This window comes from Equus przewalskii, chromosome 6 (genome assembly GCF_037783145.1).
Source record: "Equus przewalskii isolate Varuska chromosome 6, EquPr2, whole genome shotgun sequence".
Classification (NCBI taxonomy): Eukaryota; Metazoa; Chordata; class Mammalia; order Perissodactyla; family Equidae; genus Equus; species Equus przewalskii.
In genome coordinates, this window is record NC_091836.1 from 75480030 (window position 1) to 75491943 (window position 11914).

The window sequence follows — 11914 nt, forward strand, 5'->3', positions numbered from 1 at the left end:
ACGGGTTCAGATCTCGGGCACAGACCTACACCACTCATCAGCCATGCTGTGGGGGCAACCCACATGTAAAATAAAGGAAGACTGGCACAGATGTTAGCTCAGGGTGAACCTTCCTCAGCCAAAAAAACAAAAAAATGAATAGGAATGATGATCTTAGAATAAATTTATCTTTATGAAAACTCTTGTTTCATATGTTGTCTTTCTCTCCTTCCACCTTGGATGAATGAAAACTATCATGCACTGACACGGTCCTCACCCCAGTGTTTAGGAATCACTCCTCTAAACTGTGTTATTATACATGTAGGTTCTATGGGGTTCTGATAATCTGGGCAGGTTGCCAAGGGTTCCATCAGGATGGAAACCTATTTGGCCCCCAGAGAGAAGCAAAGAGAAAATACCATGGGATAGAATAGTTGATTCTAAGGCTTAGACTCTGGAACAGAATGGGGACTTGAGCTGCCCCTAATTCTCAGAGAATGGTCCAGATAGGAAAGGCCTAACTTTTCCTGAGGTTGGGGAAGTTATCTGGGCTCTGTGGAAGACTGTTAGTACAGAGGAAAATTTAGTGGTGTGAAAGTGGCCATTATCACTGAGTGCCAACCCAGCTTTCCAGAACTTTCAAAATTTTCATGTGCATATGGGTTGGCAGGCAAAAGGGCACCTCCATAATGCTGATAAAGTGAACCCAACAATATGTCACAGAGGAAGGAATAAATTACAAAGGGATGGGTAAAACTTTTGAGGGAGGTAGAAATGTTCAGTATCTTGGAAGTGGTGATGGTTTCAGAGATGTAAACAGGGCAAAATTAATCAAATGTACATTTTAAATATGAGTTTATTGTACACAAATTTACGTCAATAAAGTAGTTTTTGAAAAGGCTTAACTGTAAGAAAATGAGAGCAAACCCATCCTGTTTGGGAGCCTAAATATAGCGTTGTATGTAACAAACCATGTGACTTCCATGAAAGTAGAATTAGCAACTAGGTGACAACCATCAAAGGCCCACAGCTCAGCACAGGTGAGGAGCAGCCGCAGAGAAAGGTTACCCAGAAGCTGGCAGAGAGAAAACAAGCAAAGGCAATCATAGCCAGAAAACCTCCAGGAGAGAGACTACCTTCGAGTTTGCGGTCCCAAGGAGGAACTTGAGGGAACAGAGGTCCCAGTGACTACTCTGTTAAAGACTAAGCCTCGAAAATAATTTTCATTATCATAGTTACTATTTCTCATGACGCCTTCATTTTTCTGTCTTCCAAAATATGTAGAGCCCAAGGGAGCAGAAGAGCCAAGTGCACGACATTCCCACTCAAGCTGTCCTACTCAGCCTATTGCTCTCACTGGGCAGGACAGTCCACTGAAAGAGGCTTCAGGAGCAACTCTCACTCTTACCCCAGTCTCACAACCCTCATCCCTTCCTCCCCTGCTCTGCCCTCAACTCCCTCACCAATTCACCACCGGCCCGCAGGCTCCCGCCTTCGCCCTTCACTCTCCCCCTCCCCGCACAGGCCTTCCCCCCTCAGTCTGGTCCCAGGGCTGCTCCTCAGCCCTGCCCTCAGGAGCCCCAGCCCCTCAGTAAATCGCGTTCACAAGTCCCTTCCACCTGGCCCCTCATACAACCCAGCTCCTTACTTGCTCACTCACCCCAGGCTCTCACTCCGCTCCGCTACCTGAGACACTCACACTCGGCCCCTCACCACACGCCAGCCCCTCACCCTGTCCCCTCACATCCAGTACAGTCACCAAAACCGGTGCCGTCATTCCCCTGTCCTCATCCCCTCACGCGCCTTTCCGGGCCCTCCGACCCAAGCTTACTGTTCACTCCCAGGACCCCGACCCTGACGAGGCCTGAACACTGCTGCGGGGCTAGGTGAGTTCAGGCCGCCGCCATCGCTCCTCAGGCGCACCAGCCGCGCCCCGCCCCGCGCCACACGCAACCCGCGCCCCCGCGCACCACACGTAACCGCCCAGCGACGCACGACTGGGCACTAGCGTGCCAGCTCATTGGCTGGGCCCGGCCAAAGACGGAGCGTCGATGCTTGTTTCCTGGCAACGGCCGGGCGCAGGGGCGGTGTCACCGACGGTATTCGGAACAAGGAGTACCGCCTCTTCCCCAGGTTCCGCCCCTTCGTGCTGTAAACCCCGCCCCCCAGAAGAACTCAGGCGAGTCATAGGGGAAGACCTCTGGGGAGGCGGAGGCCCGCGGGGCGGGGGGCGGAGCCTGGAGAGGAAAGGTCGAACCAGAGGGCAGAAGGAGGGCTCTAAGGAGGGATGCGATATTAAGATACAGGGAAAGACTAGAGGGCGGGGCTTAGGGAAAGATGGGCCTGCAAGAGACAAGAGGGGAAGAGACGAGACCACGGACCCTGGGAGGTGCTTAGAGTGGAAGACTGGGCGTGGAAGGGGCGTGGCTAGTACCAAACTGTAGGCCTGAGGGCGGAGTCAGTAGGTGGGCGGGGCCTGGGGAAAAGCGCTCTAGCGAGGGATGATTGACAACAGTCTAATTCATTTTTGCCTTCTCAGCCCGCACAGCTTGCATAGTACCCGGGCGATGATTGCCCCCTTTCCTTCCCCCAACACCTGCTGCCCCGTGATCTCTTGGATACTGTCTTATTCAGTCACTCAATGATCACGGAATAAATGCCTCCTTGTCAGGCGGGATTCCAGGTGAATTAGAACCGGTCTCTGCCCTCCAGGACCATTAAGGAGCAGGATTTAACATACGTGTGTTCAGAGGGTGAGGGGAAAGAGAGGGAAGGGGCTTAGGGAAGCATTCCAGGAGGAGATGATGTCTGAGCACAGTCTTAAGAAACAAACAAGAGTAAGATACACTAAGAGAAATGGAAGTTTCAGATAAGGTCTGTAGTTTAGTTGGAAGTGTTGTACCAATGTTAATCCCCTGGTTTTGATCATTGTACTCTGGTTCTATAAGATGATAACAGGGGAACATGGGTAAGGAATTTACAAGAACTTTCTGTACTATTTTTGCCACTTTTCTGTAAGCCTAAAATTAGTTCAAAACAAAAAGTATTTAGAAAGAAAAAGAAATAGAAGTTTCGGCCCAAAGGATCAGCACATACCAAGGCAAGGAAGAATGGACAACTCCTAGGGGGTGCGCTGGGAACAACAATCAGTACAGCATGTCTGGACCCTAGGGAACATGCAGAGGAAACATTCTGAGATAAGGCTGAAGACAAGGACAGAGGTGAGACACTAGAGAGCTTTGTAGGTCAAGTTAAAGAGTTTAGATTTTATCCTTGGGATAATAGGGAACTATAAAGAATTTTATACATGGCCAGATTGATAGGGCCAAAATTAGAGTAGTACGGATGCAGAGAAATAGCTATGTGAACATTAGAAGGTAGGTCACTGGGCTTGATGACTGGATGAATATAAGAGGGAAAAAAGAGGAAGGACTAAAAACTGATGCTTAGCTTATATAAGTTCAAACACAGGCAAAACTAAACTATGCTATTAGAAGTCAGGAGAGTGATTACCATTGGAAAAGCATTGACTGGAAGCAGGCAAAGTGGGGTTCTCTACATGAGTGCTGGTTACATAGGTGTGTTCACTCTGTGAAATTTATCAAGCTGTATACTAAGAAAATGTGCACTTTTCTATATGTATGTTTGTTCTGGTTATTATGCTGTGTAACAAACCATCCCAAACTTAGTGGTATAAAACAATGGCCATTTTATTATGCTCACAGATTCTGCAAATTCAAGCAAGACACTCATCTGGGAAGCTCGAACACCTGGGGGTGACTTGAGGCTGATGACTGGAATCATCTGAAAGCTTCTTCACTCACATGTCTGATGCCTGAGCTGGGACAACTCAAAGGCTCAGCTCAGGTGGGGCTGTCAAACAGAGTACAGACACACGACTGCTGCTTGTGGCTTGGGCTTCTCACAATGTGGCAGCTAGGTTCCAAGAGGGAGCATCCTGAGAGGGAGCTTCCAAACAACTGGCATTCCAAGAGAACCAGAAGGAAGCTGCATGGCCTTCTATGATCTAGCCTCAGAAGTCACACAACATCACTCCTGCTGTACTCTATTAGTTGAAATAGTCATAAGGGAGGAACGTCAAAGAATTTGTGACCATTTTTAAAAACCGCCAAAATGTCATACAATAATAATAATGATAGCGATAATAATAAATACTGGTGTTGGGTATTTTGGCTGAAATGCCAAAGATAGATATTATAAAAGAAAGAGCAGATGGGGGAAGATAATGAGCTCAGTTATAGACCCAATGGGCTGAAGGTGACTGTGGGGTATCCAAGTGGGGACATCCAGTGAGAAATTAGTGGTATACAAAGGTCTGCAGCTCAGAAAGAGTTCTTGGGAGTCATTAGATGGGAAAGGAAATCCTGTGGGTGACTGAGATTGGCCAGAGAGAGTTGGGAGGATGGAAAGAAAAGGCCTAGGACAGAGTCCTAAAAAACATCAGCACGGAAGGGATGGGCAGAGGAGCTTATGAAAGACACTAAGAAAAAATAAACAGAAAACCAAGAAATTATGGTATCACAGAAACCATGGCAAAAGGGGATTTCGATAAAATGTTGGGGACTATAGACGTTTCTTCCAAGAAACTCTCCAAAAACACAAATCTGACCATATCACTTAACGGTGCAAAACGCTTCACAAGGTGTCCATTGCCTTTAGATAAAATCCAAGATTTATAACATGGCTGACAAAACTCTCCCTGAGCTGGTGTCTGTCCAACATTCAGCTTCATCTCTCACCACTGGCCCCTCAGGTTCTCTACAAAAACCACTTAATGTTCCCCCTGTCACCCATGCTTTTGGAAATCTTTATTCCTTTGCACATTCTATGCATGTTGCCTCTAGTGCTCTTCACCATCTCATCTCTATACCTGACTAACTCCTATTCTTCCTACAGAATCCAGGCTCACTTGGGACCCTTCCTTTCCCTTCCTGTGTACTGTCATAGCCCTCTGTGTATCCACCTAAAGGAGTACCCACCAGTCTGGTGTGTAATTGCCTGCACACCTGACTATTTCCCCTACAGGACTGTGAGTTTCTGGAGGGCAGGGAATGTTTTTCTTCTTCTTTTATCCCCAGTGCTTAGCACAATATTGACCTGGCACATAGCAGGTGTTCTGATTATGACTTGTTGACTGAGAAAGACGATAGTAGTTAAAGGGACATCAAGCTGAGGGAGAATTTTTAGATTTTTTGTTTGTTTTAGTATGGGAGAGATTTAAGCATGTTCACAGAAAGGGAAATTGAAAGAGGTTGAGGATCTAGGAAACATGTGGGATAGCTGGTGGGATCAGGCCCTAGAGGTAACAGGAAGGAATAGGGGCAAAACCCCACAGGATGGCCCCTGTCACACTCATCCAGCAGGAAAGAGGCAAGGTTAATGTGGATGTAGATAAGGGTGCATATAATAAAAGCAGAGTTCACATCTGATGTGACAGGCATTCTTCGTCCCCAGAGACTAGTTCAGCACCTGACACAAAAGACCCATTCAGTAAATAGTTGTTAAGTGAATAAAGAATAAGGCCCAAGCAGGGAACTTGCACAATGTAAAACTGAATGAATGACTGAGCCTACAATGGCACCCAGATCTCCTGACCTAGTGGGCCCCCATGTACTACACCTTGTTGGCAGGGAAGGTGACACACTGCCCAGGCTTACCCCTGAGGCATGCACCCTCACCTTCTCCAGGGACCTCATTAGTGATGTTTAGCTGGGCAGGTGTAAGCCTAGGCCCTGGGAGACAGGGCAGGGAGCTGGAGCCACACTGCCTCCGCCCCCTCAGTACCAGCTGGCCCTGGTTGTGTTGCTAAGAGCTTCAGACACCAAAGACAGAGAAGTCGCAGCTGGAGACCAAAGGCAGCCTCCTCCAGGCAGGCAGACGCTAGCCCCCACCTTCTGAAGCCACCTACAGGCAGAGGCCCTGGATATCTCACACCCAGGCACCAGGTCACAGAACCATGAACCAGGACAGCAAAGTGAAGACAACAGAGTCCAGGCCCCCTGCTCTGTCCAAGGCCAGGTGAGAGATCCTGGTCCCTGGTGTCAGATCTGTCCACTGCACTAGATAAAGGCTAATTCCTCTTGGTGCCCCCAGACCCTCAACATTGAATGTCTGGTGAATAAATGAAACAGACTTCCTCTGTTGCCCCCAGGAAGTCGCTGCCTGTCCTGGACCCATCTGGGGATTACTACTACTGGTGGCTGAACACAATGGTCTTCCCAGTAATGTATAACCTCCTCATCATCGTCAGCAGGTTTGGTGGGACCACGGGAGGGCCTTAAGCAGAGACAAAAGCTAAAAACTGAGACCCAGGAGAAGGGCGGGCCTTTGGGTGGGACCCCGGGGAGGGGCAGGGCCTATGCGAGGGCCCAGGGCAGAGTGCTGTGTGGCTTGGGCAGATGACCTCACACACGGAGAGTGCCCTTAAACAAATCCGTTCTCTCCCCACCACGCAGAGCCTGCTTTCCTGACTTGCAGCATGGTTATCTGGTAGCCTGGTTAGTGCTGGACTACATAAGTGACCTGCTGTACCTACTGGACATCGTGGTGCGCTTCCACACAGGTCAGTGAGTCCCAGGACTGACCCTTTGTTCTGTCTTCCCTTCCTCTTAGTAACAAGAAAGTGACCCCCTCCCTGACGGCACTTTCACATGCCTCTATGCTTGTCAACACCCTTATGCTCACCACAGAAACCCTAGAACAGGTTATGCCCACCACTACCCTGTCCCCGTGACTGTCCCTCTGTCCTAGCCTGGCCTGCCCACCCTCACCCTTATTACAGGAGTAGGCAGGCGCCCTGACTGAGCCACATACCTGACTCCATCTTACAGCTGACCCCAGCCTGACCTCCCCTCTTCCTCCCCAGGCTTCTTGGAACAGGGCATCCTTGTGGTGGACAAGAGTAGGATCGCCAGTCGCTATGCTCGCACCTGGAGCTTCCTCGTGGACCTGGCTTCCCTGGTGCCCACAGACGTGGCCTACTTGCAGCTGGGCCCGCACACACCCACACTGAGGCTGAACCGCTTTCTGAGGGCACCCCGCCTCTTTGAGGCCTTTGACCGCACAGAGACCCGCACAGCTTACCCAAACGCCTTTCGCATTGCCAAGCTGATGCTTTACATTTTTGTTGTCATCCATTGGAACAGCTGCCTGTACTTTGCCCTGTCCAGGTACCTGGGCTTCGGGCGTGACTCCTGGGTGTACCCTGATCCCGCACAGCCTGGCTTTGAGCGCCTGCGGCGCCAGTACCTCTACAGCTTTTACTTCTCCACACTGATCCTAACCACCGTGGGCGATACGCCGCTGCCAGCCCGGGAGGAGGAGTACCTCTTCATGGTGGGAGACTTCCTGCTGGCCGTCATGGGTTTTGCCACCATCATGGGTAGCATGAGCTCTGTCATCTACAACATGAACACTGCAGATGCAGCTTTCTACCCAGACCATGCACTTGTGAAGAAGTACATGAAGCTGCAGCATGTCAACCGCCGGTTGGAGCGGCGAGTTATTGACTGGTGAGGATGCTGGGGATCCAGCCCAGGACAGGGAGAGGTGTATGTGATAGAATCTGAGGAAGATGGCTGGTTTCTTATTGTCTGAGGGGCCAGGCAGGGCAGTCAGGATGTTGCATTCATTGGGGGGTTCACTGGGTGAGGCTTGAAAAAGAATGTCCTCCACTAATTGGATCTGGCCTTAGAGGGAGGGGTTGGGTAAGAGACTGACAGGAAGAGGAACTCATGCATGAGAAAGGATAACCTGGAGACCAGGGAATGGGAACTGGCACTGCCTGTAGGGCTCAGAGGGCCTGGAAGCAGTAAACAGGGAAGGGCAATCCCTCCCCACCCTGGGGATGGCCAACAACAAAATGGTTGACTATGTCATGGTAGTCCATACTGTAGGCTGAACAATAGGAAGCGACACCAAGTTGGGGACTAGAGCAGAGGGCCTCTAGAGAAGACAGGGCTTGGTGATTGAAGTAGGTGTCAGTGGGATGGCACAAAACATCACTCACTGGTGGGTGGGGAGAGCCTGACAGGAGGTAAAGAGTATCTTATTCATTGTCAGCTGGTAGAGGCTTCCAGGCCCTGGCTGAGGAAGAAAAGGTCAAAACCTATCTGTGACCAGCAAAGGAAATTGCGGACTGAAAGTATTCATCAGCCAACTGTCAAGTATTCTCATGCCCCTGTGAGATCTCAGTGTGGTTGGGCTCTTGGCTGAAACTAACTTGAGCACTGATGGAAGGTGTGGAGGCAGGCATGTAGGGGGCTGGTGAGGAACTGGTGCTGCCCTTGCCCCCAGGTACCAGCACCTGCAGATCAACAAGAAGATGACCAATGAGGTAGCTATCTTACAGCACTTGCCCGAGCGGTTGCGGGCAGAAGTGGCCGTGTCTGTACACCTGTCTACTCTGAGGCGGGTGCAGCTCTTCCAGAACTGTGAGGCCAGCCTGTTAGAGGAGCTGGTGCTGAAGCTGCAGCCCCAGACCTACTCACCAGGTGAATATGTCTGCCGCAAGGGGGACATTGGCCGAGAGATGTACATCATCCGCGAAGGTCAACTTGCCGTGGTGGCAGATGATGGAATCACACAGTACGCTGTGCTTGGTGCAGGGCTCTACTTTGGGGAGATCAGCATCATCAACATCAAAGGTGGGTACCCCAGCGTTTGTTCTGGGAACAGGGCCAGGGGAGGTGTATGGGGACAGCAGACCCCAGTACTGAGACCAGATGGTACATCAGGGCCTACAGATTAAGGAAACTTGGCACTTGCCTGAGTCACCAGAGGGCTCAGGAGAGAGGCAGGACATGGAGGGTCTTTTCCCTGAGAAGAAGCTGATCCAAGGTCAGTGAGGAGGGTGGGTCCTTGGAAGAGAGAGGACGCATGCTCTGCAGGTGTCAACCTGAAGCACCAACAGACCGGTGGAAGGTAGCAGAGATAATAATAATAATAATAATAATAGCAGCTAATATTTATTGTGTGCTTAGTACCTGCCCTGTTCAAAGTGCTTCACATGTACCAAATCATTAAATTCCCACAGCAACTCTATAAGGTATGTACTATTATCTGCACTTTAAAGGTAAGGAAATTGGAGCACAGAGAAGTTTGGGAACTTGTCCACAGGTAATTAGGTCATATGGGTAATAAGTACACACACTTGGGGTCAGTACAAGGAACAACTTTCTCACAGCCAAGTGGAAAGGAAGGAATCCCCAGGTACTCCATCAACTCCAGGCTGGGTCAGGCCAGGTACCCTACACTGGCTCATTTTTTCCTCTCATCAGCCCTGTGCAGTAGGAGTTGTTCAACCGATGCTACAGGAGATGAAAGGGGGTGAGTGCACTGTCACTGACTGAGGCTGGATACACTCTCAGCCTGGGAATCCCACTGTCTAGTTGTTCTAAAGGCCTCACATCTGTCCCCTAAGGACTCCTCAGGCTCCACATCCTATATGGAGTTGGCCACTGTCTACCTGACTTCAGACAAGTCACTTCCCTTTTTTAGGCCTCCATTTCCTCACCTATCCAATGGGGCTGATATTAAAAGCCCAAAGAGTTATTTGTGAGGATTAAATAAGCTGTATGGGTGAGGCACCCAGCACAGTGCCTGGTGCACAGCAAGCGTTCAACAAACAGTGGCTCCCTTGCTCCTTCTTAGGTCCTTCTAGCTATGAGACTTTGCAGCATTTGGCCTAACCTCTCTTCCCATCCGCCCCCCACTAGTATCTTTCTAAAATGCAAATGATACCATACAGCTCCCCTGCTTAAAATATTTCAGTAGTTTCTCACTGCCCTCAGCATAAGGTCTGAACTCTTTACCATGCCTTATGAGACTCGGCTGATTTGGTTCTCTCCTCCTCTTTCCACTCTCCTCACACCCTGCACTTCAGCCACTCTGGACTACTTACTATTATCTGCATCCACCTAACTTTCCTACCTCCATCCCTCTGCTCATGCTCCTCCCTCTGCCTAGATACCTCCCTCCCTCCCTCTATTCCCCTAGTTACCTCCTACTCAGTCAGGCATCACTTCCTCCAGGCTTCCCTAAATTCTCTACCTTGCAGCTTGTTAGGGGCTCTTTGCCTATCTTCCCACAGTACCGGATGCATATGTCTATACTGCACCAGCTATATTGTTATGTAACTATCCGATTAAATGTCTACCTCCTCTAGACTGTGAATTCTTAGAGGCAAGTCAGATATCCACCCAGCACATGGCCTAGTCCCCAGTTCTTTACTGAATGAAAGAGTTAATGAAGCAGAAAAAGAGGCTCAGAAGGGCAAATATGATGGTGGGGGTCCTGGTTCAGGAGTGAAATGCCCCCTCACACCCAACCTGACTAATTATTCTTCTCACGTCTGCCTATATGCCACAGGGAACATGTCTGGGAACCGCCGCACAGCCAACATCAAGAGTCTAGGTTATTCAGACCTGTTTTGCCTGAGCAAGGAGGACCTGCGGGAAGTACTGAGCGAGTATCCACAGGCCCAGACCGTCATGGAGGAAAAGGGCCGTGAGATCCTGCTCAAAATGAACAAGTTGGACGTAAATGCCGAAGCAGCTGAAATTGCCCTACAGGAGGCCACAGAGTCCCGTCTGCAAGGCCTCGACCAGCAACTGGATGATCTGCAGACCAAGTTTGCCCGCCTCCTGGCTGAGCTGGAGTCCAGCGCACTCAAGATTGCTTATCGCATTGAACGGCTGGAGTGGCAGACTCGAGAGTGGCCAATGCCTGAGGAACTGGCCGAGGCTGATGACGAGGGTGACCCTGAGGAGGGAACGTCCAAGAGTAGAGAGGGCAGGGCTGGCCAGGAGGGTCCCCCAGGCCCAGAGTGACCCCATCTCTATCCTCAGGCCCCCCACCTACAAGTAAATCCAGAGTTAGAGGAAATCCTGCCTGCAGAAACTCTGCCATCGTGTCTGCTGTAGGGGTGTAGGAGGATAGCACACATTCATTCCCCACTCACCAGCATACACACTCTGGCCCCAGGACTGTGCATTCCATATAAAATGCTGTGGAGTTCTCCTCAGAGCACACTTGCTTTCTCACACACATAGATATGTGTTATACCCTCGTAACATATACACATTCAGTCGTGCACCTCATAAATACACACATTCTGAGCATCATACACCAATAGACACACAGATGCCCTCCACAGGTTTGCACACACTTGTGAACACACAAAACCACACCCAGAGCCCTCTTCTTCCAAGACAATCTTTAAATGCCCCTCGTATGGGAGGTCCACAAGTATACCCTGCAAGTTGCACTTCAATAAAGTATTTGCCTCCTCACTAAGCATTTATTGGCCTGATGGGAAAAGGCAAAGCCCGTGGTGGTCCGGGATGAATTCTGTCTGAATTCTGGGTCACACGGGCAAGGGGCATGGGCTGTGTAGTAGCTGGTGGGTAGGATTCAAAGAGGATGGGGTACGTACGTGATGAATCGAGGACCAGTACTTAGCAAAGGCAAAACAGGCTTATGCATCATACTGCTGTAATTGGGCACCTGCTTTTATAGACTTATTTACGTACACACACTGACCACTGCATCTCATACCAAAGTGTGTGTCCCCAACTTCGAGAGCTCTGAGGGGTTTGATCTAGCTTAGTGAGCCAGAGCAGATACCTCTGCTCCTTTTTCCTTCCTCTGGCCCAGCCCTGGAGCCTGGGACCAGGGCTATGCCACATTCAGTACTGATTCCAAGGGGAGAATAGTTCCCAGAACCACTGACCTGATCCTGTCCTACCATGCCAGTTGTTTAAGCTGGCCTTGATGCTAGCAGAAATCCAGCCCTCCTTCTCTATATGGTATTCCAAAGAATAGAGATTGGGTGGAGTGGAATATCATGGTTAAAGAGAACTGAAGATTAGTATTTGGGGAGTTTTGGAGTAACTTTGGCATACTTGGAAAGAGG

The 11914-nt window shown here is 49.9% G+C and overlaps 2 protein-coding genes across 18 annotated transcripts in view; one reads left to right on the forward strand and one right to left on the reverse strand.

Annotated features, from left to right (window-relative positions):
- The window catches only part of FHIP1B (FHF complex subunit HOOK interacting protein 1B), a 23941-nt gene extending 21888 nt beyond the window's left edge, over positions 1–2053 (reverse strand). For 2 of the 11 annotated variants that reach the window (XM_008524116.2, XM_070626100.1), the window contains exon 1: positions 1811–1970. The gene's annotated coding sequence lies outside the window, so the exon portion shown is untranslated. Of the gene's footprint in view, positions 1–1810 lie in introns of all 11 variants that reach the window. The other 9 variants (XM_070626104.1, XM_070626103.1, XR_011541576.1 and 6 more) reach the window with 8 other exon arrangements.
- On the forward strand, positions 1983–11291 carry CNGA4 (cyclic nucleotide gated channel subunit alpha 4). 7 transcript variants are annotated; one of them, XM_070626110.1, is made up of 8 exons: positions 2060–2158; positions 3024–3200; positions 3705–3846; positions 6152–6253; positions 6456–6562; positions 6866–7511; positions 8296–8645; positions 10369–11291. In XM_070626110.1, the coding sequence occupies exons 4-8, from the start codon at positions 6210–6212 to the stop codon at positions 10827–10829; spliced, it is 1608 nt and encodes a 535-aa protein (XP_070482211.1). In that variant the 5' UTR covers positions 2060–2158; positions 3024–3200; positions 3705–3846; positions 6152–6209; the 3' UTR covers positions 10830–11291. The 7 variants fall into 7 exon arrangements, with proteins under 7 accessions (XP_070482207.1, XP_070482209.1, XP_070482211.1 ...); XM_070626107.1 differs by having other exon boundaries at positions 2066–2158; positions 2519–3200; XM_070626109.1 differs by lacking the exon at positions 2060–2158 and adding an exon at positions 2182–2368 and having other exon boundaries at positions 2999–3200.
- The last annotated feature ends 623 nt before the right edge of the window (positions 11292–11914 follow it).

Bases quoted from the DNA above. Each gene is read 5' to 3' on its own strand.
- CNGA4 (XM_070626106.1), top strand. From the start codon at position 5,957: ATGAACCAGGACAGCAAAGTGAAGACAACAGAGTCCAGGCCCCCTGCT. The intron at 6,254-6,455 runs GTTTGGTGGGAC...CCCACCACGCAG, and splicing joins CTCCTCATCATCGTCAGCAG to AGCCTGCTTTCCTGACTTGC. The intron at 7,512-8,295 runs GTGAGGATGCTG...CCTTGCCCCCAG, and splicing joins GAGCGGCGAGTTATTGACTG to GTACCAGCACCTGCAGATCA.